Source organism: Podarcis pityusensis (genome assembly GCF_964106645.2).
Source record: "Podarcis pityusensis genome assembly, chromosome: 9".
Taxonomy (NCBI): Eukaryota; Metazoa; Chordata; class Lepidosauria; order Squamata; family Lacertidae; genus Podarcis; species Podarcis pityusensis.
Genome location: NC_138034.1, coordinates 48,367,330 through 48,390,940, shown reverse-complemented (window position 1 = coordinate 48,390,940; position 23,611 = coordinate 48,367,330). Strand labels below are relative to the sequence as shown.

General features: G+C 41.5%; 1 protein-coding gene across 2 annotated transcripts in view; it reads left to right on the top strand.

Annotated features, from left to right (window-relative positions):
* Positions 1 to 23,611, top strand: part of AFG2A (AFG2 AAA ATPase homolog A) — a 165,476-nt gene that overhangs the window by 32,738 nt on the left and 109,127 nt on the right. For both annotated transcript variants that reach the window (XM_081021930.1, XM_081021929.1), the window contains exon 14: positions 11,399 to 11,525. In XM_081021930.1, the coding sequence (XP_080878056.1) occupies positions 11,399 to 11,525 (127 nt within the window). The remainder of the gene's footprint in view (positions 1 to 11,398; positions 11,526 to 23,611) is intronic.

Below are 23,611 nucleotides of genomic sequence, written 5' to 3'. Positions count from 1 at the left end.
GGTTCTGACTAATATTGGGTTTCTTTTAGTTAGCTGCGTTTTCTTGGCATTATTTCATAAAAGACGTCTGCATTGAGGTCATGTCCACATGAATGTTCCAGATACAACTGTATGCGAGAAGGAATGTTTGTTCCTAAATAATCCTTTCCTTTTCAAAGCTTCAGATTCTTAACAAATTGTGCAGATGCAGAGAATTATGGGTACTTGTAATTCCTTGGTATCCTGACCATGTAAAACCTAATTCCACTGACCGGTAAACTTTGCCAAGAGGAAATGGCTTGGTAATTAAACTTGAAGGTGATGAATGAACATGGTTCTGTGTAAATGCAGTCCAGACAGTCTGTTTGCTGAACTTGGGATATCTACGTGCTTTGGAAATAGGATGCTGTTTATACATGTAGGATTGTGGGGAGTTTTAGGCAATAGACATGTTTGTTCCTTTTTGTTTTTTATAAGCAGTTTCAGGCATGAAAAATTGTGAGTTGGAGAGAACACTACTGTTAAATTCCTTTTAAAAAAGTCAGTGCTTTGCTGTACATTATTGAAGGAAGAGAACTATATAAGGCACCAGTTTGCTTTCTGAGGCCAAGAAGGGGAAGCGTGTGAACAGAAGGTAACCACTGTGCTCTCAAAAATGTAGCCATTTAGGGAACAACTTTTGATTATACTTTAAATGCACATGGACATTTATCTGGTACTCTGGTCATGCAAAATAAAGTGACTGAATGGTGAAAGAAAAATCAAAGGCCAAAATCTATAGTAAAATCTACAGGTTTAGCTGTAAGAGCCAGTGTGGTGTAGTGGTTAGGAGCGGTAGTCTCGTAATCTGGGGAGCCGGGTTCGCGTCTCCGCTCCTCCACATGCAGCTGCTGGGTGACCTTGGGTCAGTCACACTTCTTTGAAGTCTCTCAGCCCCACTCACCTCACAGAGTGTTTGTTGTGGGGGAGGAAGGGAAAGGAGAATGTTAGCCACTTTGAGACTCCTGAAGGGGAGTGAAAGGTAGGATATCAAATCCAAACTCTTCTTCTTCTTCTTCTTCTTCTTCTTCTTCTTCTTCTTCTTCTTCTTCTTCTTAGTAATCGGCACCAGAAAACAATATGTAGTAAGTGTCGATTTTGTGACTTAAATTCAAACGTTACAGCTACAGTGAAACACTATATCCAGTAAGGTAATTACCGTATTTTTCTCCCTATAGGACACACTTTTTCCTCTCCAAAAATGAAGGGGAAATGTGTGTGCGTCCTATGGGGCGAATGCAGGCTTTCGCTGAAGCCTGGAGAGCAAGAGGGATCGGTGTGCACGACCCCTCTCGCTCTTGAGGCTTCGGGCAGGTCTCCGCAAGCCGTGGGAGACCGGTGGGAAGTTGCGCTGGTCTTCCAAGGCTTCTGGAGAGCTGCCTGCATCCCGAAGCCCGGGACGCGCTGAGAAGCACGCCCCGGGCTTCGGGCAGATATCCGCAAGCCTGGGGAGACCGACACGACTTTCCGCCGGGCTCCCTAGGCTTGCGGATAGCAGCCTGTTCTGGGGGCTGGGGTCGAGGGAAGCTCGGGCTTCCCCCGCCCCGCGCCTGGGGGGGGGAATAATTTTTTTTCTTTATTCCCCTCCCCCCAAAAAACTAGGTGCGCCCTATACGGTATATATTTTTTCTTCACTTGAAGCACTTTTAACTCGGGTGGAAAGGACAAATTAAAAAGTAGCTTCTACTTCAGTTTAGATGCACATCCTTGCATGACAACAAAAAACTAAGTCCTAGTGCTAGATCAGTGAGGTTCTGACTCAGTAATGTGGAACGCATAAACACCTGCCTTTTCAGAATTCAGCTTGTTTGTTGGCCCACATCCAGCCCATCACTGCCTCCAAACAGTCTAGCACCTTAGCTACCTCTCCTGATTGAGATGGAAATAAGAGATGGCTGTCATCTGCATATTGGTGGCACTTTACTCCAATATCTTGAGTTCCAGTGTCTTCATAGAGGTGTTAAATAGCATGGGTGACAAGGCAGAACTCTGTGGGACACCACAGGAAAACGCTTGTGGTGTCAAACAGTGGCCTCCCTTAACTACTTTCTGGAAGTTTGAGCAGAACCAGTGCAATATAGCACTCCCAGCCCCCACCACCTTGAGCCGCTCCAAAAGGATACCACGGTCAAGAAAGCTGCTGAAAGGTCAAGAAGAATGAGCAGGGTTGCACACTCTCCATCTCTCTCTCCTGACAAATGTCATATCCAGGGTGGCCAATTTAGTTTCAGTGCCATCACTACAATAGATCCAGATTCTCAGTTTCCTCCAACTATGAATGAAGCTTGTCTCCAAAGCGGATATTAGCCACTGGGCGATTGTTACTTAACATTTCTGGGTCCATGGAGGCCTTCTTAAGGAGGGGCACTCCACAGCTTCTTCAAGACAGGTGGTATTTCCCCTCTTCCAGTGAAGCATTGATGACTCCCTAGACCCAGAGAGAGAGAGAAAAACCAGTTCTTGCTGGGTATAGGACTGGATAAATATTTTAGATTTTGTTTAAAATTCCAACCAGCAATCCCTGGTATTGTATTTAAATATTGATATAATATTCTGCTGTAAGAGGAATCCAGCTTGTGTCCACATTGTAGTCTGCAGTACGTCCAGATTAAACTTCAGTTGATTCTACAGTCGGCATGATTGATTACAGTTTTCAGCTTGATTAACTTCCAGGAATGCACAGAAGGAGAAATGCTGAAGGGGGGAAATAAAGAAAGGAAATGGAAAAGTGCTGTCAAGTTTCTTTCTAAAAGACAGCTGCTGCAAGCTGAATATAATATTGGAATATTAAAACTGGTTATCTTTTTCACTGTGCATAAGTACTGCACTATAAATACAAAGCTTATATCCCTTTGCAGAATCGTGCTATAAGGCTTGTTTACATGTTATACTGAACACAGGTGCAAACTGCCTATGCATGTACAATTATTTTTTGTGAAACAGTACATATTTTATTATTTGTACAGCTCAGTTACTGTAAGCACTGGTACACAGACTCTACATTCTTTTGAATGTCACATATGAATAACTGTACAACTCAACTGTTACGTAGACAGGTTGTACTTTCATTGAATATAACATGTCAACACCCCTAATGAAGCTACTGTTTAAGTAACCTCACATTTTACCATTAATGCACTTGTTTCATTAATGCATTTGTTTTGTTTATTGATACTTAAAGTGAATGAAGTTAAATGCATGTTACTTAAATGTACACAGGATGTAGGTTTTAGGAGTATGCAAATCTTACAGTAAAAAATAAATTACTGCTGAAATGCATAACTAACGGCATATAAAACCACAATTAAAACAGTAAAAAAAAATCCCCATGCCCCCAAATCAGTAATACATACAACACGCTACAATGACACCAAAATATAATTTGTGTATGAAAACATTTTGTATAGAAGATAACTGAGAATTAAAACAGTAAAAAAAAATCCCCATGCCCCCAAATCAGCAATACATACAACACGCTACAATGACACCAAAATATAATTTGTGTATGAAAACATTTTGTATAGAAGATAACTGAGGAGCCCCTTCCATGTTTCAGGAGCAATTTATAGGTCTGTCTTACCTAGCTGTATGGAATATTACTCATATGTACCGTGTGTTTGGTACATATGTGGAGCAAAACATGTATACTATTACTTGTAAAATGTGAGTTGTTATATCTTTAAACACAGATCAGAAATTTATTGTTGAGTAGAGTTGATTAGTCTTGTGGTCTTTACCTGAGGAAATAGTCATTCATAAAAGTGTGAGTTTATGTTACAATAAAGGCCAAAATAGGTTTTTAGAAACTGTCTTGGCGGATGCCCATAATAGCAATTGGTAATCTTGATTGTTGCTTTTATTGAAAATAAGCACTCTGGAAAGCCTTGTCCTGCCAAAAACATATTTCACCAGAACTTGAGAGAGGAAGGAAATAAAACAGTGTGACAGTTAATTACAACCATGGTAGCTGGACTGAAAAGTCTGACCTGGCAGGTGTGCTTTGCTGACAGCTTTCCTCCTGTGAAAGCCTGACAGAAATGTCAGACTCAATACATTCTTCATACTGTGTGATTGTGGTGATTTTAGTGTGGGAGTGTGTTGGCAGGCAGGGGGTTTGGTATTTTAGGAATGTTTTACCTCAGAAACTTCTAGAGAAGTTAGGAATACTAGTCAAAAGATGTGTGTTGGAGTTATAATTTTTCTGGAAGTAAGTTGCTTGAGGTTTTTAAAAATCATTTTCAGGTAACCGTAAAATACACATGATTTTCAAGGACAATGTACAATGTGTATTAGAAGTGGAGCAAGCCAAATTTCTCTCTACTGTTCTTATTTCTCTAGATTTTTGAAGGTATAAACTGTAGAGGATAAGCTTGTTTTAAAAGGGTAAAGGTAGTTTAAAACAACAACAACAACAAAAACCCAATAATACTCTGGAAAGCTGTTTTTTCCAAGATCCATTTTCACTGGAATTTGTAAAATGAAGGAAATAAAACAGTGTTGCAGTCATTTTTTACTTGTGTGTGGCCCCTTCCACACAATACATTTAAGTATCATACAACAGTGGTACCTCAGGTTAAGTACTTAATTCGTTCCGGAGGTCTATACTTAGCCTGAAACTGTTCTTAACCTGAAGCACCACTTTAGCTAATGAGGCCTCCTGCTGCTGCCACGCCACCAGAGCACGATTTCTGTTCTTATCCTGAAGCAAAGTTCTTAACCCGAGGTAATATTTCTGGGTTAGTGGAGTATGTAACCTGAAGCGTATGTAACCCGAGGTACCACTGTACTTCAAACAGTTGTGACTTCCCCAGAGAGCCATGGGAACTGTAGTTGTTTTTTTTTGGAAAAAGGGTGATTAGGAGACCCTTATTTCCCCATACAGAACTACAATTTCCAGAGTTCCACTAAACCACTCTGGAAACTGTAACTCTGTGCAGGAACTAGAGGTCTTTCCAGACAACTTTCAGTATTCTTTGTGAGAAGCCATGGTGGTTTAAAGTGGAATGATACTGCTTTAAATGTATAGTGCAGGTGCGACCTGTGTGTGTGTGTAATAAAATTAAGGTGTGCTTAATTTTTTTCTGCACACAACCCGCACAGCTTCCCACATGGTTTCATTTGTGCTGCTAGGATGTCATATACAGTGGTACCCCGCAAGACGAACGCCTCACAAGACGGAAAACCCGCTAGACGAAAGAGTTTTCCGTTTTGGAGGCGCTTCGCAAAACGAATTTCCCTATGGGCTTGCTTCGCAAGACGACAGCCCATAGGGAAATCTCAGGGACAGCGGGGAAGCGCAGCGGGTCTTCCCCACTGTCCTCGGACCTCCTCCGAAGCCTGGCGGCGGGGCGGGGACACCTCCTCCCGCCGCCGCCGGGCTTCGGAAGGCTCCTCCGAAGCCGGGCGGTGGGGCGGGAACACCTCCCGCTGCCGCCGGGCTTCGGAAGGCTCCTCCGAAGCCGGGCGGTGGGGCAGGAACACCTCCCGCCGCCGCCGGGCTTCGGAAGGCTCCTCCGAAGCCGGGCGGCGGGGCGGGAACACCTCCCGCCGCCGCCCGGCTTCGGAACGGTGCTCCGAAGCCGGGCGGGGGGGAGGGAACACCTCCCGCCGCCGCCCGGCTTCGGAACGGTGCTCCGAAGCCGGGCGGGGGGGAGGGAACACCTCCTGCCGCCGCCCGGCTTCGGAACGGTGCTCCGAAGCCGGGCGGCGGGGCGGGAACACCTTCTGAAGGCGGGCGGGGGGCGAAAGTCTTTGCTCCCCCCTGCCTGCCTGTCCCGGAGGGCTTTTAAATCGCCCCGGACAGCGGAGAAGTCCTCCGCTGTCCCGGGGCGATTTTAAAATGCCGCCCGCCAGCATTTTAAGATCGCCCGGACAGCGGAGAAGTCCTCCGCTGTCCCGGGGTTTTTTAAAATGCTGGGGGTGGGAAGAAAAGCCCTTGTCCCCCCCCCAGACTTCAGAAGAGGTCCGGGGACAGACTGTCCCCAGACCTGGCCTGAAGGCGGTTTCCCTAGGAACGCATTAATTGATTTTCAATGCATTCCTATGGGAAACCGTGCATCGCAAGACGAAAAACTCGCAAGACGAAGAGACTTGCGGAACGAATTAATTTCGTCTTGCGAGGCACCACTGTATTCTCAGTGCTACAGATTATAGGATTTTGTTACTACATTTTCTCAGCATTTACCCCAGATAGCATCTTATTTGCAACTGTGACACTGTGCATTTTGGGCACCTGTGGGGTATTTTGTGAAACATACTTGATGATGGTAACATAATGGGTGGCATTCAACTAATGTGCCCTGATAAGCGCAAGCATTTCTGCTTGTGCTGTGGGTCTTCCCTCTCGCCCTGCACATGCCCTGTGCCACCTCCAAATCTGCCCCAGAGGGAACCCGAAAACAGATCTAGGAGTCCCACAGAAGGATGGAAAAGTGTACTGCACAAGCAGATATCCTTGGGCTTAGGGAACATTCACGCAGTTCAAATTGGATACAGTGGTACCTCGGGTTACAGACGCTTCAGGTTACAGACTCTACTAACCCAGAAATAGTACCTCGGGTTAAGAACTTTGCTTCAAGATGAGAACAGAAGTTGCGCAGCAGCAGCGGGAGGCCCCATTAGCTAAAGTGGTACCTCAGGTTAAGAACAGTTTCAGCTTAAGAACGGACCCCCAGAACGAATTAAGTTCTTAACCTGAGGTACCACTGTACTCTTCTCCGCCTGTGTTTCAGAAACTTGCTTGTGTGTAGCTTAGGGAGCAATTAGAAATAGAGTGGAAGATGCTCAGGTTCAGTTTAATCTATTAAACTTCCAGAGATTAAGTAGCCCCCATGGTATTACAAGAATTCAGTTTAATCAGAAGTATATAAACTCCCTTAGTAGGCCTTGCTAAGTACTCTGTTTGAAGGGCCTTGACTCTACTAAGGTTTCAGTTTATGCTCTCAGCTGTTGTGGATGATCTTCAAAGAAATTCTACATATAACTTGAGAAACAGATTCTGTGGGGATGGATAGTTACAAATTTATCTTCTGAGTAGTTGAGATGTTAACATTTTGTGTCTCATACTGCTTTAGCAGCCATAAAATTGATAACCCTCACGTAGTACAGTCATACCTTGGGTTAAATGTGCTTCAGGTTGAGCGTTTTCAAGTTATGCTCCGCGGCGACCCAGAAGTAACAGAGCTTGTTACTTCCGGGTTTTGCCACTCGCGCATGCGCAGACGCTCAAAATGACGTCACGCGCGGAAGTGGCACAACGTGACACGCGCAGACGCGCTGTTGCGTCTTATGTTTTACTCAGGATGCGAACAGGGCTCCAGAACGGATCCCGCCCGCATCCACTGTATGTATGACTTCTGGTTCCTTAGTTTAGTCCTTCCCTTCTCTTGCTAGGCTCAACTACTACTTAGGTTCTGTAAGCGTGGAAGCTCACAGGTCCTTGTCAGGCCACCTTGGGGTTCTTTGTGTCTTTCTTTTAATGTATGAATTGTGTAAAGATCACTCTTATTTTTTTGTTGGTCCTGTTTCCCTTCTTAAATCCAACCTTCAGTCTCCCAGGGGTAACAACCCACTTGTTAAGTATAACTTGTTAAGTTGGCATACCTGAACAACTCCCTTATGCTCACAGTAATAACTGTTGGAGAGCTTTTAAATTAGGGGCAGGGAACATTTTTAAGCCACATTGCCCTTTGGGAAACCTTCCAAAGGCCACTTGCCAGTGGTCGATGAGGACAGTGGCAAAAGTGGGTGGAGCAGTGGACATAAATGTTATCTCTGCACAGTAGGTTAGTTTCTACATTCCAACAGCATTGTTCTCCTTCATCTAGACAAACGAAGCATTATCAACATTCAGTGGTACATTCCACCCAAGCAAAAATATTCAAGGTGCAAAGCAGAACTAGTGGGTGAATGTGTCTTAGGGAGAATTATGAGGGCCAGACATAGAGACCTGGAGTGCCACATTGCCCCAGTCTTGAAGTGCACTCTTATGGATGGTTTGAATTTTCTTAGTGACTGGTGACAGAAGCAGGTTAATCTAGAATTCCAGATTAATCTAGACTACAAGAGCATGCTGTTGTATAAATGTTGCTGTTTGTAAACAATTCCAAGAGGTGGTCAGCTTGTTGCATTTTCCAGATAGCAACCGCTGTTTTCATTAAGTATGGGTGTCAGTGTAATTATCTAATGATTTTGGCTCAGTTTATTGCACCTGCTTTTATTGTGAATTCTATAGAAAGTGGAGTATGGAAAATCACTCTATTCAAAACTGTGGGTGGAAATAGGTCATGAAAGTTTTACAACTTTGCCTTTTTAAACACTGTGAAATCACAAAGTTGAATGTACAGTGGTACCTCGGGTTACATACGCTTCAGGTTACAGAGTTCACTAATCCAGAAATAGTACCTCAGGTTAAGAACTTTGCTTCAGGATGAGAACAGAAATCGTGCTCTGGCGGCGCGGCAGCAGCAGGAGACCCCATTAGCTAAAGTGGTGCTTCAGGTTAAGAACAGTTTCAGGTTAAGAACGGACCTCCAGAACGAATTAAGTACTTAACCCGAGGTACCACTGTACAAGATAGACAGCAATTGGAGTTGGTATTTTATCTTAAAGGCACTGTAGGAAGCTCATCATTTCACTCTTAAGTCTTGTGCTCCTGACCATTCTTCAGTAGTAACCTTTTTAAAAAGCTTGTTTCTGTCATTGCTATTGATTCCCTAAGCTTCAGACAGCTGTCATTGGACAGGTGAACAGGCACACATGCGCACCTCACAAACATTGGCATTCTGTTTGGCATACAGTCGGGTTTGTTGACAGGAAACTGTTTTGCATCAGTTTTTGCCTGATTACTATTTCTGTAGTGCTGGGATGGTGACATCATGGTTCACAGGTCAGCTGGCGGTGGTGGGGAAGAAACGCTTATTGGCTGGATGCTGGTTTTATAAATGGGTCTGAAAGGTTAAACATAATTTGTGTATCTGAGTTGTGCTTGCGTCAAAAACCGAGACAGCCTTAATGAAATTCTTGTTGGGAAATCATGGGAAAATGGAAAAAATACATGCTTGTATGTCACCCCTCAGATTAACAGTTTATGCAGAGCTCAAACATCTGAGCACACATGCTGCTGACGCAGTTCTGGAGCAGCTGGTGGAGAAATCTCCTGCTATAAATGTCTGTCTGTCTGCATTTTTATAGGATAGCCTGTTAAGCCAAAAGGGCTTGTTTACTTGTAGGAGTCATGCTAAATATGGTGTGTAATCTGACAGCTGAGTTCCATGCATAAAGGAAAGCACGGCAGCTTTGGGCTACATGGAGGACTTAAATCTATATTAATATCAGTGTGGGCAGGGGTCTTGTACAGCAAAGGAGTACAGGGTAAATGCTTATTTGGAAAGCAATCAAAATAAACATGAAACATTGCATTTTAGGTTCCGGAAGCATATGCAAAAGGAAAGTAATTCTACTTTTTCTGTTTCCTTTCCTTTCTGGTCCTTAGTTGATTCATTTCCAATTGGGAGTTTTGACATGTGCAACTATCTGGATACTAAATTCTGTGACTAAGTATTTGTCATCTTTCCTTCATTCCCACTTCCCACCTGTTCCAAATTTTCAGCTCCACTTAGCAGCAGTTGTTCAAGGGAGCTTTTGGAACAAACTGCACTCTTCCAGGGCATTTCTTGGGGTTGGTTATCTGTGTAGATAACACCAACTGAATAAAGTAAGAGAGCAATCCAGCTAAAGATGATGACTTAATTCTCTGTTCTGTAGGCGAGTAAAACACGTGTCTCTGCTGAAACCAGTGGAAATTAAGACTGCACACACATTAGGGAGCAAGTCCCATTGAACTTAATGAGACTTATTTTTGAGTGAGCATGCTTGGGATTATGTTTCAAGAAGGTTTTATTTTGTCAGGTGTCATTGCCAGAGTTTGTACTTGTAGATAAGAGACAGTCAATATGAGAAGACAAGAGTGTATCTTAGCTGCGCTATTCACTTCCCTGGTTTTGCCCCATGTGCACCCCACATTAGCTATGCCATAAATCAAAATTAGGACAATTATTGCACAAGACCCAATTGTAAATGCTACTGAGGGCAGGGCTCATAAAATGGAACAGACTCTTGTGAAAGCAAATATAAAAAGCTCATATGTCAGCAGGATCAATCTTGTAAAACAAGCTTTGCATCTGCCATTTTGTACCTATTACATATTTAAAGTAATAAATGTGGAAGTTATAATTAAATACCCAACTGCATTTTTGAACTCACTTTTTCACATGTAGTTAATAAAAAAAAAACCCCCACACAAAACACAAATAGGCTAACTTCTGAAATCTCTTCCAGGAGAAAAATGTCTTTTCTTTTTGAGACCTAACCATTTGGTGATTTCAAAACAACATATGTATTTAACATCTGGAGCAACAGCTGTGCAAAATTAATAAGAAGGTGGTTTTATGGGTTAGCTGGCCACTGCTCAGTTTGGTCTTACTTGGGGAAGGTGGAAGAAATGAATCTGTAAAAGGCCTTCATTTCACTTACAGTGTTGGATGACCTGCATTGGTGGCAGAAACTAAAACACTGTCTGAGCAGCGTTTTAATGTTGCCAATACATCTTTACGAAATCAACCCGTGCGAATGCCACAATAAATCACTTGCCAAGTTCTGACATACTTTGTTTTGTTGGTGTTTGGTAGCCAAGTTGGCGGGAGTTGCAGGAAAAGGATACTGGTCCCAAAACAATAGCTTCAGTTTTTAAAAAATCGGTTTCATTTTTGTGTTCTTGTTGGTAAGCCCTGTTTAAGTACATCCAAGCCATTAGTGATAATGGGCAAGGGGGGGGGGGGAGTCAATTACACTGATATTTTGCTGAAAAATAAACCACCAAGAAATTCATGACCTGTCAATAACTTCCTCTTTCAGAATGTGGAAAGGAACTAGGCTATCCTTGACTTGATCACATATCAAATAAGGAAAAGCTGATTCATCAGATTAATGTAGCACAGGGATGGAGAACCTTTGGCCCAGGGACCAAATAGAACTTCTAAGCATCTCTATTTGGCCCTTTGGATGCTGTCCAGGCCACTTGCTTGAGTGCTTTTGCCTAGCCAAACGTGTGCTTGAACAGTGGCAATGCCTCTTACTTGCTTGAAAGGAGGATGGATGTGGCGTTTGTAGAAACATTTGACTTTTGCATGCCTGGAATTTATTCTCCTGGACAAAGGTTAAGAGCCACACCATTGCTCTGCCCAGTTTTTCCTCTAGTCCCTCTCACCAGTGGCATGCAGCCCCTGGAAAGTTGCCTATGAGGGAATGTGGTCCTCAAGCTCAAGTAGTGTTTAAGAAATGAACACCCACTACTATGGCTTTCGTTTTGTATTTCCATTAGCTCTTCGAGTTCTGGGAATGTGGCAGACCGCGTCTTGGCACAGCTGCTGACAGAAATGGACGGGATTGAACAGCTAAAGGATGTGACTGTTTTGGCTGCGACAAACCGACCAGATATGATAGACAAGGTAAGAGGTTTGGGCACTTGCCCCTACTTTTGTTAAAACTACTTTATTTTAAGATGTTTTAAGATTGCAGTCAATTGTAGTCAAACATCTTTGTAAAGTACTGAGTTTTTTAAAAAGAGTTTTTGTATAGGCTCAACAAAAACAGTTATTCTCCTGGTTTTCAGAAGAAACCATGGTTTGCTCCACCAGTGCTGCTTCTTCAGCATTTTTTGAAAGCAATATTAAAACTGACCACTAAGACCTCTATGCATTCACAAGGCAGTAAGATGTTTGCTGCAGCCGGAACAGCTTTGAGCAAGTTGGTCTGCTTGGGATCTTGGGGTCCTTTGTTTCAGGATTAATTGACCATTTTGTAGAGTTGGCCAGCCTTGGAAGTACTGTACCTTGAAACCTCAGAACTAAATACATATCTCCAGTCCATGTGGGGTGAAAGGAAAATTGTCTTTCCATAGGCAAGAGGGAATTTCCCCCATATCAGTCAGTTACCTAGCCTGTGCTACACTGTTGCTTTCCTACGATAGATAAAATTGTAGGTAGTCATTCAGAGATTGTTTAAGCAAATTGTGCAATGTGTCTTTGTTCTCTCAAATGTGTTTTTGTTTAGAATTGCATCCAATCTCCTAACTTTGAACCTTCATAGACATCGAGGATGATAGCTTGTTAGCCCTCCCTGAATTGAGTGCCCTTTTCCGTAAGACAGAAACAGAAATTTACCAGCAAGAATGTCCTTTTCTTGGTTTCCATCTTCCATAATACCTCTGGCATCTATTTATAATGGCAGGCTAGAACAGAAGAAGCTGTTACAACCCCAGGGAACTCTGTGATTGTTTCACAACAGGAAGTAATGTGTGTGTAGCTGAAGAATTGGATTGCTTTAGCTCCTGCTGGGTGAGATCTGAGTGTCAAACACATTAGCTGGGATGCCTAGAGCATAAGGGCTGAGAATGAAGTGATAGTTTGTGGTTTGTGATGGCACCCTGGTGTTTCTGACAGCTCATCCCAGCAGTGTGCAGCAGTTGCATCCTCAAGTGCCCTATTTGCATGAGAATGACAGGATGTGATTGGACAAATGAAGATTAATGAGAGAGTGTAGTGTCAGTGTGCTATATTGTCTTTAGATTCATGGTGCTCTTTGTTTCATTACCAGTGAGAAACTTCAGTGTAGCATGGAACAGAAACTGGGGGGAATATAGTGAATGAAAAATATGACCAGAGTTTAGATCTGGTTTCATTTAAAACCAAACCATATTCATCCTGAAATAAAATGCAAAATATATGTACTTGCATGTAAAACAGTGGATATCCACATCAGACTGTGTTCATGCATCCAATCTTCATAAATTAGGGGCATCATGTTGGTTTTTCTGTCATCTGCATAGCAGAATAGACTCCTCTAGAATCAGGGTGATGCTGTGCACATGCTAGTAGCATTATCAAAAAATTCTCTCACAGTGTACTGTACCTACATTTTGGGGAAATTCTTCCTTAGTGTCTGCTTTGGTATTAATTTGTTGAACCAGGAGTTGAAAATTCTTATTCTGCTGCCCTGTCAATTGGGTCAAATATAGAAAGGTTGCTTCTTCTAGTTGGTTCAAAGAAAAGTTGTTGCCTCTTATTGTGTTATGAAATTTATTATTCCAGTAAAGGTAAAGGGACCCCTGACCGTTAGGTCCAGTTGCGGACGACTCTGGGGTTGCAGCGCTCATCTCGCTTTATTGGCCGAGGGAGCCAGTGTACTGCTTCTGGGTCATGTGGCCAGCATGACTAAGCCTCTTCTGGCAAACCAGAGCAGCGCATGGAAACGCCGTTTACCTTCCCGTCGGAGCAGTACCTATTTATCTACTTGCACTTTGACATGCTTTTGAACTGCTAGGTTGGCAGGAGCAGGGACCGAGCAACAAGAGCTCATCCCGTCGCGGGGATTAAACCACCGACCTTCCAATTGGCAAGCCCTAGGCTCTGTGGTTTAGACCACAGCACCACCCACATACATATTCCAGTATGTGTTGTATTTGGCTTGCTTTTAAATCCTAAGAGATATTCTGTGAAAAGATAAATGAAACTTTACAATACGTTTAAACCTCAAGGGTTAATTACATCAGCCTATCAACTGCTGCTAGTTAATTTCTCATTCATATTTGAGTTACTAATTTTTTGGCGGTAAATGGCTGAATTCAAACAGGCTAAAAATATTGGTATTTGCAACACTTCTGAATGATGTTCTGAGTTACTGAAGTCACCAACTTGGACCATTATGTTTTCATGTCTATTTATTCCTCTTTCTCTTGGAACCAGTATAGTAACAACAATCTTCATTATTGGCATGTTTAAAAATATTGGGTATTGAAGGTGTGCATACAATACAAACTGTACCACTAGATGGAAGCAAGAGAAGCAACTTCCATTATCACATAAATGAATGGTTCTTGTCTTGGAGTGTATTTTAAATTTCTTTATACTCTGTACCCATAACAAATGTTTCTAAATCATTTTTTTTTACCAACACAATTTTTTTGAAAAAGTTCTTGTAAATTCTCTTGCTACTTCTGCTATAAGATCAAAGCTACACCTCACACTCTGTCTGCAGAGGCCATTCACAGGTGGGAAGTGAAATTAAAAACCTCTCTCTGAAAAAGACCTGTTAGATTTTACTTGGAAGACTCTTATCTGGTGCTGATCCAGTGTCCAAAAGACAGTGGAGCTGTGTTAGTGGAGTTGAGTGTTAATTAAAAGTAGTTTAGTTTTGATGAAAAATAAAAAGTGAGTGATTTGGCAGAATCAGTAACAAGTTTTTAAGTTTTTGCCTCCAGCGAAAAAGCAGTCTTTCCTTTTGAGAAACATCAAAGTTCTGCCCGTCTGGAGGCTTATGAAAGAAATTCAAATATTCAAGTTTTATGGGTGAACTAGTAAAGGGAAAGGGAAAGAATTTCAATACATAAGTTATCTGGCAACATGTTGAAGTTGTCATAAATCAGGTAATCTGAAGCTGTAAACATGTTCAGCATTTGTTTCGTCTGGAACAAATTGTGGTTATTGTATGATGCTCATTTATGTATTTCTATTGGGCTTTTCAGTCTTGCATCTGATTGGTAAATGCAGTGTTAAGTGCTGTTGGTTGCAGGACAATGTTATCATCAGATTTGCATAAGATGTGAGGAATAATTTATTTCTTATAATTTTCTGTCATGGTAGTGGTCCTGTAAGTTGAATATAGCAATGAAATTAGCTTCACAGCAGAGATATGGACTGAATATGCCCATGCCACTCCTGAATCAAAAACATATTAATATGAATCTCCCAGACAGACCCATGAAGAAATAAACAATTTCACTCCCTTTTCACTCCTTTAGTCATGAGAGTGACTTTTAGAAGGTATCCTTGTGGCAGCAAAGCAATGTTGGGAGAATTTGAAGTAACATGTGTAACACTTAAACTAAGTGTTGGACAGAGAATAGGAGTGACACACTACTGTTCTAAGAGTGTGCAATTTGGATTTGTATACCATTATGATTGGTAATTCATTGTGATACCCATCTGTGTGAGCTGTCTGTTGGCTGCCACCTGCTTTCTGCCTTCAAACTTCTGTGCTGTGCAACAGCGTTGTAAAATGGCGCCACTAACTGCATGTGACAGCGGTGATTGTTTCTGCCACAGTATCTTCACCTCATTGTTGCAGTGCTGCACTGTACCTGGCTCATGATGTTAGTGTGATGCCACAGGCTATGTGATAAGCTTGTGAAGTTAGGGCCTGAGGACCTTTGTCTTTTTCCTGAAGTGATGGCTTCCTTTCTTTGGTAATACATCTCACCCTTTTGAGTATTTGGGAATATTGATCTAAGGACTTTAGAGCTGGAAGTTTGTTATAATGTGTCTGTGTGCATCACAACTTTCAGCACAAAGAGCAGTACATCATTACTTCTAATTGCAGTGTTCTTGTTTCTGAAGGATCAGAGGTCATTGAAGAATCATAGGTCATTGTTGTGTTTAAAAGTATTATGTACTTCACAAAGTCTAAGAATCTTGCCTATCAAGGTTCTTACTGGGTTGTTGTTGTTTTTAAGTACTAAATATTTTTCTCATTTTTCTCATTTAGTATTAGTTTTCTTTATGTTTATGGGCTCGCTTTAAAAAAAAAGTCAGCCTAACTTTATTTGAACGTCAGAAAACTAGTTTATAATGTTTTAGAAACCCTATTAAACTTAGACGACTCGGGGGGGGGTGCGCGTGTGGAAACAACAGAAATTCATTGATTCTGTCATGACCTCTGAATTAAAATATTTTCACATGGCACTAAAAATTGAACAAATATCACAACCTTGATGCTACCACTGTGGGGGATGTGTCTCATGTCACCATCCATCAGTAGGGCTGATGGAGGGGGGAACATGGAACAGGGCCTTTGTAAATTACCTCTGTGAGGAGTCAGGTTCATACTAGAAACTGGTGTGTGAGGTAATCAGGTTTTTGACAGTTAAGGTCTTAAATAGCAAAATCAGCACCTGTTTTTCAACCGGGATTGGAAGCTTTCCAGGAACAATGAGGTCCAGCATCTTGATAGACTAAGAACAGTCTAATTAAATAATAGGGCAGAGTTAAGGCAGGTTTTAGACAGTTCCTTAATTTAAATAAGGAGTGTGCTAGGAGACAAGAAATATTATTGGTTGTGATATGGCCCCACTGAACTCTGTCAGCACTGTGTTATTGACATCAGCAACAATTTTGCCTGTAGGGTGTTCCTTATTTATTGATTGTATGCTGACATTCATAAAGGTGTCTGAATTGTTTCCAGTGGAATTTTCAGGGTGCTTTCTTTAAGCATAGTAAATAAATATTTCCAGGTGTGCAGAAGTAATCCCCCCCCCCAACCCTTCAATTGCGAAGGTACAGAGAGTGTGGTAAATCAGCCTTGAGGCTGCTGAGTTGTTGTCCCCCCCTCCCCCCTTCTTTGTGGTGACAGTTGAAGAGCACAGTGACTTTTTCACTTTAGATTTATTATCTGCCAGACAAAACAAGGTGGTAGAAGAACTTGTTGGGCTGCATTTGTAAGCTTTCACAGCCATACCATAAAGACTAGGATAAATGTGGCTGCTTTTCTCCATAAAAGCATATACAGATAAATGAATTTATTTGTGAGTGAGATTATATGAAATTAAATTCAAGTATAGTAAAACATAGTAGAAAGCACCTCTCACAGCAACACATTAATGTGCTTTTCAGATAAATGCTTACTTATAAAATATTTTGTTGCAGTCCACATGAAGCTTTCTAAAAAGGCCCATTGATTTATGTAACTTCTAAGCCTTCTGAGGTGACTGGATGCAAAGGTGTCACGAGACATTTACACTATTAATAGTTGTACAAAAGAAGGAATTTTATTAGCTGGAGCTTGTTATGCGGGAGATGAAATCTGCCTCTTTTAATCCTATTCTTCTCTGATTCTGGTGACTTTGCTAAAAGGGTAGGCAACCCACAAGGCTCCAGATGACAGACTACAACTCCCATCAGTCCCAGCCGGCATAGGATGATGGGAGTTAGATGATGAGAATTGTAGTCCCCCAATATCTGTGGGCTACAGCTTTCCAATCTCTGCTCCACTATGAATTTCTGTTTGAGATACCAGGCTGTTCCTAGGAGAACAAGTTCTTCCATCTGGAGCAGTGCAAAGGCAAAATAGTGATGTCAGAATGTACTTGTATGGAGTTTGCTTTATCTCCTGCTTCTCACCACTCAGCAGTGAAATTGTGCATAGGAATTCAACTCTCAATGAGGATGTGAATGCGTACAGTGAATTCTATGACAAAGAAAGGTTGCCTTTGCTAACAGGTGAATTTCACCTTTATTTGCCAGCATTTTAAAAAAAAAAAACTGAGCCTTTAAACAGTTGGAACGGAGGTAGGGAGCTATTATTCCAGTATAGTTCCAGCAGCAACATAAGTTCTCCCATTCCTGTCCATCTGCTGAGTCATTGCTCATGGCTGAATTGGCTCTGTCTTGTTTCCTCCTCCTGAGAGACCCTTCCTTTTGAGGAGACTAGCAGCCAAATGAGTGCTTCTGTGTAGACTCTGGGTTCCCCACCAGGTCTTCTGCCACCCTTGCTAATTAGCTGGCATCATCATCAGTTAGTTATATGCCGCCTTTCTTACTGTAAACAATTCTCAAGGCGGCTCACAACTTCAAAAGTTTATGTTCATGTTTCAAGTTTATGTTCACTAGCATAATAAAATTTAGCCAGGAATAAATAGTAGTGTAATGGAAACATCTCATATTGATAAATATACAATAAATTAAACAATCCAGCAATAATTCGTAAGAAGGACTGAAAATAAAAATAACAGAACATAATGCAGATAAGCAGCAAGTTATGATATGCTGCAAGAAGAATAAAGCAGAAGAAGAAATATGTCAGAAGAGTTGTTCCTTGCAAATATTCAAGAAATAATTCATGAAATTTACAGTTGCACATACTGTATGAAGTTTTTTCACTATTGTACTTTGGATGCTTTAAACAGCTGTAAGGCAAAACTTGCAGTTTAGCTGTGCATTGACCCTCTTTGCATACTTTTACTTAAGGGGAGAAAATGGAGAACATGTGTTTATCAAGGTCTCAGGCTGCCTTAGGACTGCTGTGGGTTCTTCCATGTCCTCAGTTGGACTGGAGGTCTGCACAAGGTCTCACACCTTTTCCTCAGAGGAGGTCTCCCTGAGACACTAGCTGGGCAAATCCTGAAACAGATTCAGTTTTTCAGTGCAAACTTTCTTTAATGAATCTTTACCTTGAATTAAGACGGATCTTAAATGTTGTTGTTGTTAATTTATTTCTATACCGCCCTTTATCAAAAGATCCCAGGGCGGAGTACTACATTGAGAACACATTTTACAGAGCATCATAATAAAAACATAATAAAAAGCACATTAACAAGACAGCATAATAATAAAACAATGATAATAACAGCCCCCCAAGCTTTAACAGGCCATAGATTATTTAATAGCAAAAGGCCTGGGTAAAAAGGAATGTTTTTGCCTGGCGCCTAAAGACATGTAATGATGGTGCCAGGTGAGCCTCTCTTGGGACAGCATTCCACAGTCAGGAATCCACCACAGAAAAGGCCTGTTCTTGTATTGCCATCTAAGCCTATACCATAACCACTGGAGAGACTACTACTGGAGAGACTATAGAAATTGTCACCAGGAACCCCTCTAACGCGGTTAGAATACTTGTGAAAACAAAGTGTTGTGAAGAAAAATGATATATTAAAATTGTAAGTTACTTGGACACATAACCTTGGAATGCTTGTTTCAAGAGGCTGACGTAGTGAATACAGGGCTGTTTTTTGTTGTTTTTACAGATATAGCAGATGTTGGAATAATAAAATCATCTCATGTGATCAAATGGGGGAAATGCTATGAATAGATATTGCAGAAGAGGGTTGGAAGATAATACGGTCTGGCACCCAAAACAGAGCTCTCTGTATAAGTGTAAATTAATCTGTAATCTGTAGCTCACATGAGAACAGTTAAGTAGTTCAGCAGTTGAATGGTCTAGGCTGGAGAGCTGATAACCACCTGCTCTCTTCCAAGGTCAACTAAAGCTCCTGAAAAATGTTTACATGGCTGAGGTCAGCTGACATGCGTGTAGCAGCTAAGGATGGTTCCAAACCAAGGTCCTATGAGTGTTCATGGTAGGCAAGTGTTGCTCTAAGGCAAACCTAGCCAAGATAGGTTGACTCCCCAATCTCAGGTTAGTCCCTCAACCAGCCGTACTTCTGTCTTAAGTGGATTATATTATCTTCCTCTGTACGATAGTGTAGAGATTAATAGTTTTATCTTGCTATAAAACCCTGTTGCCAATGTGACAAAAAAGGCATTTTATTCACATTGCAAAGTAGTAATAGTTTACCATGTTCACCTGATGCTCAAAAACATTAGGAGCTATCAGTGGCTTTTGACTGTTCCTTTGCCAGATGTGGGGCACGCACAGGAAGGTTTAAGGAAGCAATTTGTCCCTTGAGCCTTCTTCAGATGAAGTGCTCAGCAGCACCAGTACATGTTCTGTGGAAGTCTACAGAGTAAGAAGAGGTAGCTTCAGCCAGTTGGTGAGGCAAGCGTTATTCCATTACTTAACAAGCCAGCACGTGGGCTATGTAAGCAAGAACACACGCCAGGGTGTGTGTTCATCAGTCAACACGCGAGGTGTGCGTAATTGGCAAGCACACACCCTGGAACATGTTACTGCACTTATAAAAATGGCCATTTAACTTTTATTAAAAGCGTGTAGATACAAAGTGTGCCTAGTTCTCAGAATGCTAACTTCTTCAAACAACGTTATGTAGCTTAGTTGCATTTTATCTCAATTTTTCTGTTTCACTTTGTTGGCAAGCAACTTTTTCGTTTCCGAATGCTTTTCTGTCTCAAATCATACCCTTGGGGTGCAAAAAGGTCTTAGTACCCCAAGTGATCTTGAAGGACAGTTGTAACACCATGAAAAGCAAACATTGATGCTGTAGCACATGTTTCTAAGTGAGAGGGCCCCATAACTGCAGCGAAGGAGGTAAGCTGCAGGCTTTCATTTATTTGTACAGTAGTCTTTTGCCAGTATCTGTGAGCCTATATAGCTTAAACCAGTTTATTTTTAACAGAAAATAGCTACAAAGAAATACTAGTTAAGACATGTTTGTGCTAATGGCTGAAACTGGAATTTAGGCAGACTGTGATGTTTGGCCTGCCCCCCCCCCCACGCCACCCCCTTTCCTGTTTTAAAAAAAAGAGTCTGGGAAAGACATGAAACAGAAATTATTATTGTTAATATTTACAAAATGTTTCATTGAGGGGAAAGCAAGTAGCAGAATACAATTCTGTGGCACTTAAACATGGTCTTCCCTATTCAACAGTTTTGTTCTACTCTATGTGAAATGTTAAGTGATAAAATGTGGGCTTTTTTGCTTCAGTTACCACTAATGGTAATTACAGAAAGGACATACCATTCTGGTGTTTTGGGCATCGAAGCAGTTCTCAAAGTATCAGCAGGTGGCAGTCAAGCCAAGCTTCAGTTTAAGCAGCTAGAGTTTAGAAGTTTAGGAGATACAGTGCATATAGAAATTCTGAGAGATACTCTGTCAGGTAAGGCAGATGGGACCTTTGTTGGGTCGAAACACATTGGGCTTTGTAAGCTGATACATGCACATACTTTTACATTGGAGGAGAAGAAATTTGGCTCCTATCTAGCTACGAATACAGAATGCTTTGCTCTTTAGAGTAATGCAATTTTAAGGCAGTTCTTGGTTGAGCTGTAGAAGTATGGAGTTCCATAGCCAATTCTTTCTGCTTGAGAATAAAATGGCCTTAGGTATGTCTGTGGGAGACATGGAGCTTTAAAAGCTGTACATGGGGTCAGAGGAGACCTTCAGTGCTACATCCTGGTAGACATTTCTGTTTGGGGATAATCCCAATCCAGTAAACAAAGGATATAAACAATATGGTGCCCTCCAGATGGGGAAGGGCCATAGCTCAGTGGTAGAGCATCTGCTTTGCATGCAGAAGGTCCCAGGTTCAATCCCTGGCATGTCTAGAAAGGGCTAGGAGATATTCTTGCCTGGTACCACGGACACTCACTTCAAGTCAGTGCAAGCAGTACTGAGCCACATGGACCAGTGGTCTGACTTGGAACAAGGCAGCTTTCTACATTCCTATGTTCAGATGTTTTAGATTCCAACTCCCATCGGCCTTGACTTGTATGATTTGTGTGCTTGCAAGACATAAACTCGGCACTGACAGCAGCTTATGGTTTATGCAAGCATTCTCCCTAGGAATATGCTTGAAAAAAGTGGGAAACCTACGTAATATTTCTGAGTTGAAGTACCACAAAAATTCATAGATGCAAATTCACCTTGTCATATTTATTTTGCTCTTCTGTAAAATGCAACACAAATAGTGGTCCTGGTCCCACTGGGGTCCTGATATTGTGGTTTTCTGTCTGAGGTCTTGATATCAAATGCTGCTTTCTAAGTTAACCACGGTAGTCAAAGAAGCTTCTTGTTTTTTTCTCTTCTGGAAATTACTCCTGTCAGAAGCAACACCATCTCAAGCTTGCTCTCAAACTGTTTGCTAGTCCTTATGCTCAGCAGACTTCCATTCTGCTAGCTGGGTCATGTACGCCACTTAAAATGAAAAAACTGTGGGAAATACTGTAGATTTTCCTCATGAGTCAAGGTATTTACTGCGCATGTTTCATCTCATTATACCTTAAGGGGTTAACGTTATGCATATTAAACTAACAGCACAGTTTACACTAAGAGTTATTTAACATCTACTGGCGGTATTACTGTACTTCCTGTTTTGTGTTCACAATAAAAGGTTTCTAAAGAGCTGCCTTTGTGTAAATACTTCACTTACATTCTAGGCAAGTATATTCACGTCTTGAGCTAAACACGAATAGAGTGATGTTTGGAACACTGCTAAAGAAGGAAATCTTTGTGCTTCATAAATGATACCCTTGAAACTTTATAAGAATATGATTTGGAAATGACATTTGTATATTTGTTTTCTCTTCTTTTATTACGGTGGTTTGAAAGTGGTGGATGGAGTGGGGTGGAGGGAAGAAAATGTTTACTGTTCATCAGTCATTTTTGTCCACATTTTGAAAAGAATTGACTGTATTTTTGTAACATACCTGTGTATTTTAAATTGAATATGTGTATTAAAAATGTAAAAAGTGTTCTAAACACTTATGAATTGTCTTAAGGGGTTTAAAAAATGTTTGGCATCTATTTTAATGCAACATTATTATTATCCCCTTCCATTGAAAAAGATGATGTATCATTTTGGCCACTGTTTCTAAGATTAGAGTGATTAAACAAGCTAGTGAGTCAAGTATGCACAGAGCATCAACAATCTTATTTTTTAGCACAGCACATGCATTCATCAGTCAATTTTATTTGTTCAGTTCTCCACTCTTCAACATGGCACCTCCTGAGGTGAGTTATGATCATTGCTTGACAACAAAGCTAAACAAAACAATACAAAACAAATAAGAATACTGACCCAGCAAAATATCAGAGCAAATCATTATAGTGTAGCTGAGTATTGGGGATGGACTACAACCTTATCATCCTTGATCACTGGCTATGCTGACTGGGGCTGGGAGTTGGGAGTCTAAGTGGAAGGCTACAGGTTTCCACCCCTGGTTTCACCAAGCTAGTGTAGTTCAAAAGCCTGGTGAGATAAAAATGGTATTTTCCTGGAGCTTGAAAGACATGAGATTTAGTGCTAGGCAAGCCTTCCTGGGGAGAGCGTGTTACAAAAGGAGGCACTTTATTTGGGTGAAGGAACTCAAAGAAGGGCCTTGAAAGACAAGTTTAACATTTAGGCAAGTTCATGTACCAATTGAAAGTCTTTTCATGCCTATGATGGTACAGTCTGCTGCACCGGCCTTTGTGCTTTATCAAAAATTGTTCTATTTTCAACAGATTTTTCTTCTGTATGACAAACATAACAAGTGCTGTGTACTGGCCTAGTCTCATGTACTAAGTATGTTGGTAATGTCAATAATCCAACGTAGAGGCTTTTTGTTAGGCCCCCAGCAGCTACAACACATTGCATTTTTCTCTCCCTTTTAGCTGATAGCTCTGGCTTTGGCTGTACCACCGATACATGACAGGTTATTTCTATTATTCAGTGAAGTTCAACCAAAGCACCTAGGTGGCCATAGGGAGCCTCTTCCTAAGATAGGGGTGGCCGCTGTGGTGCCCTGTAGCTGTGGTTGACTCCAATTCCCATCAGCCCCAGCCAGCAATGGCCCATGGTCAAGAGTGGTGCAAACTGTAGCCCAACAACATCTAACCTGTCCTCAGGTATCCAACACTGAACAGCCAGTGTTAGTTAAGCCAGTGTTTAAAAAGCAAAGAACAAATAAAACCTCAGTGGGGAATCTCAGCTACTCACCAGATACAATCTCCAGCTTGGCATCTTCCTCACTGTGAACTGACATATGTAACCAATATAATATGATCAGACAGAGCCTCTGCATACGTGCAGGCTATAAACCTATTTTTGAGGTCTGTGTTTTAAACTTAAAAGTCACGTCTAAATTT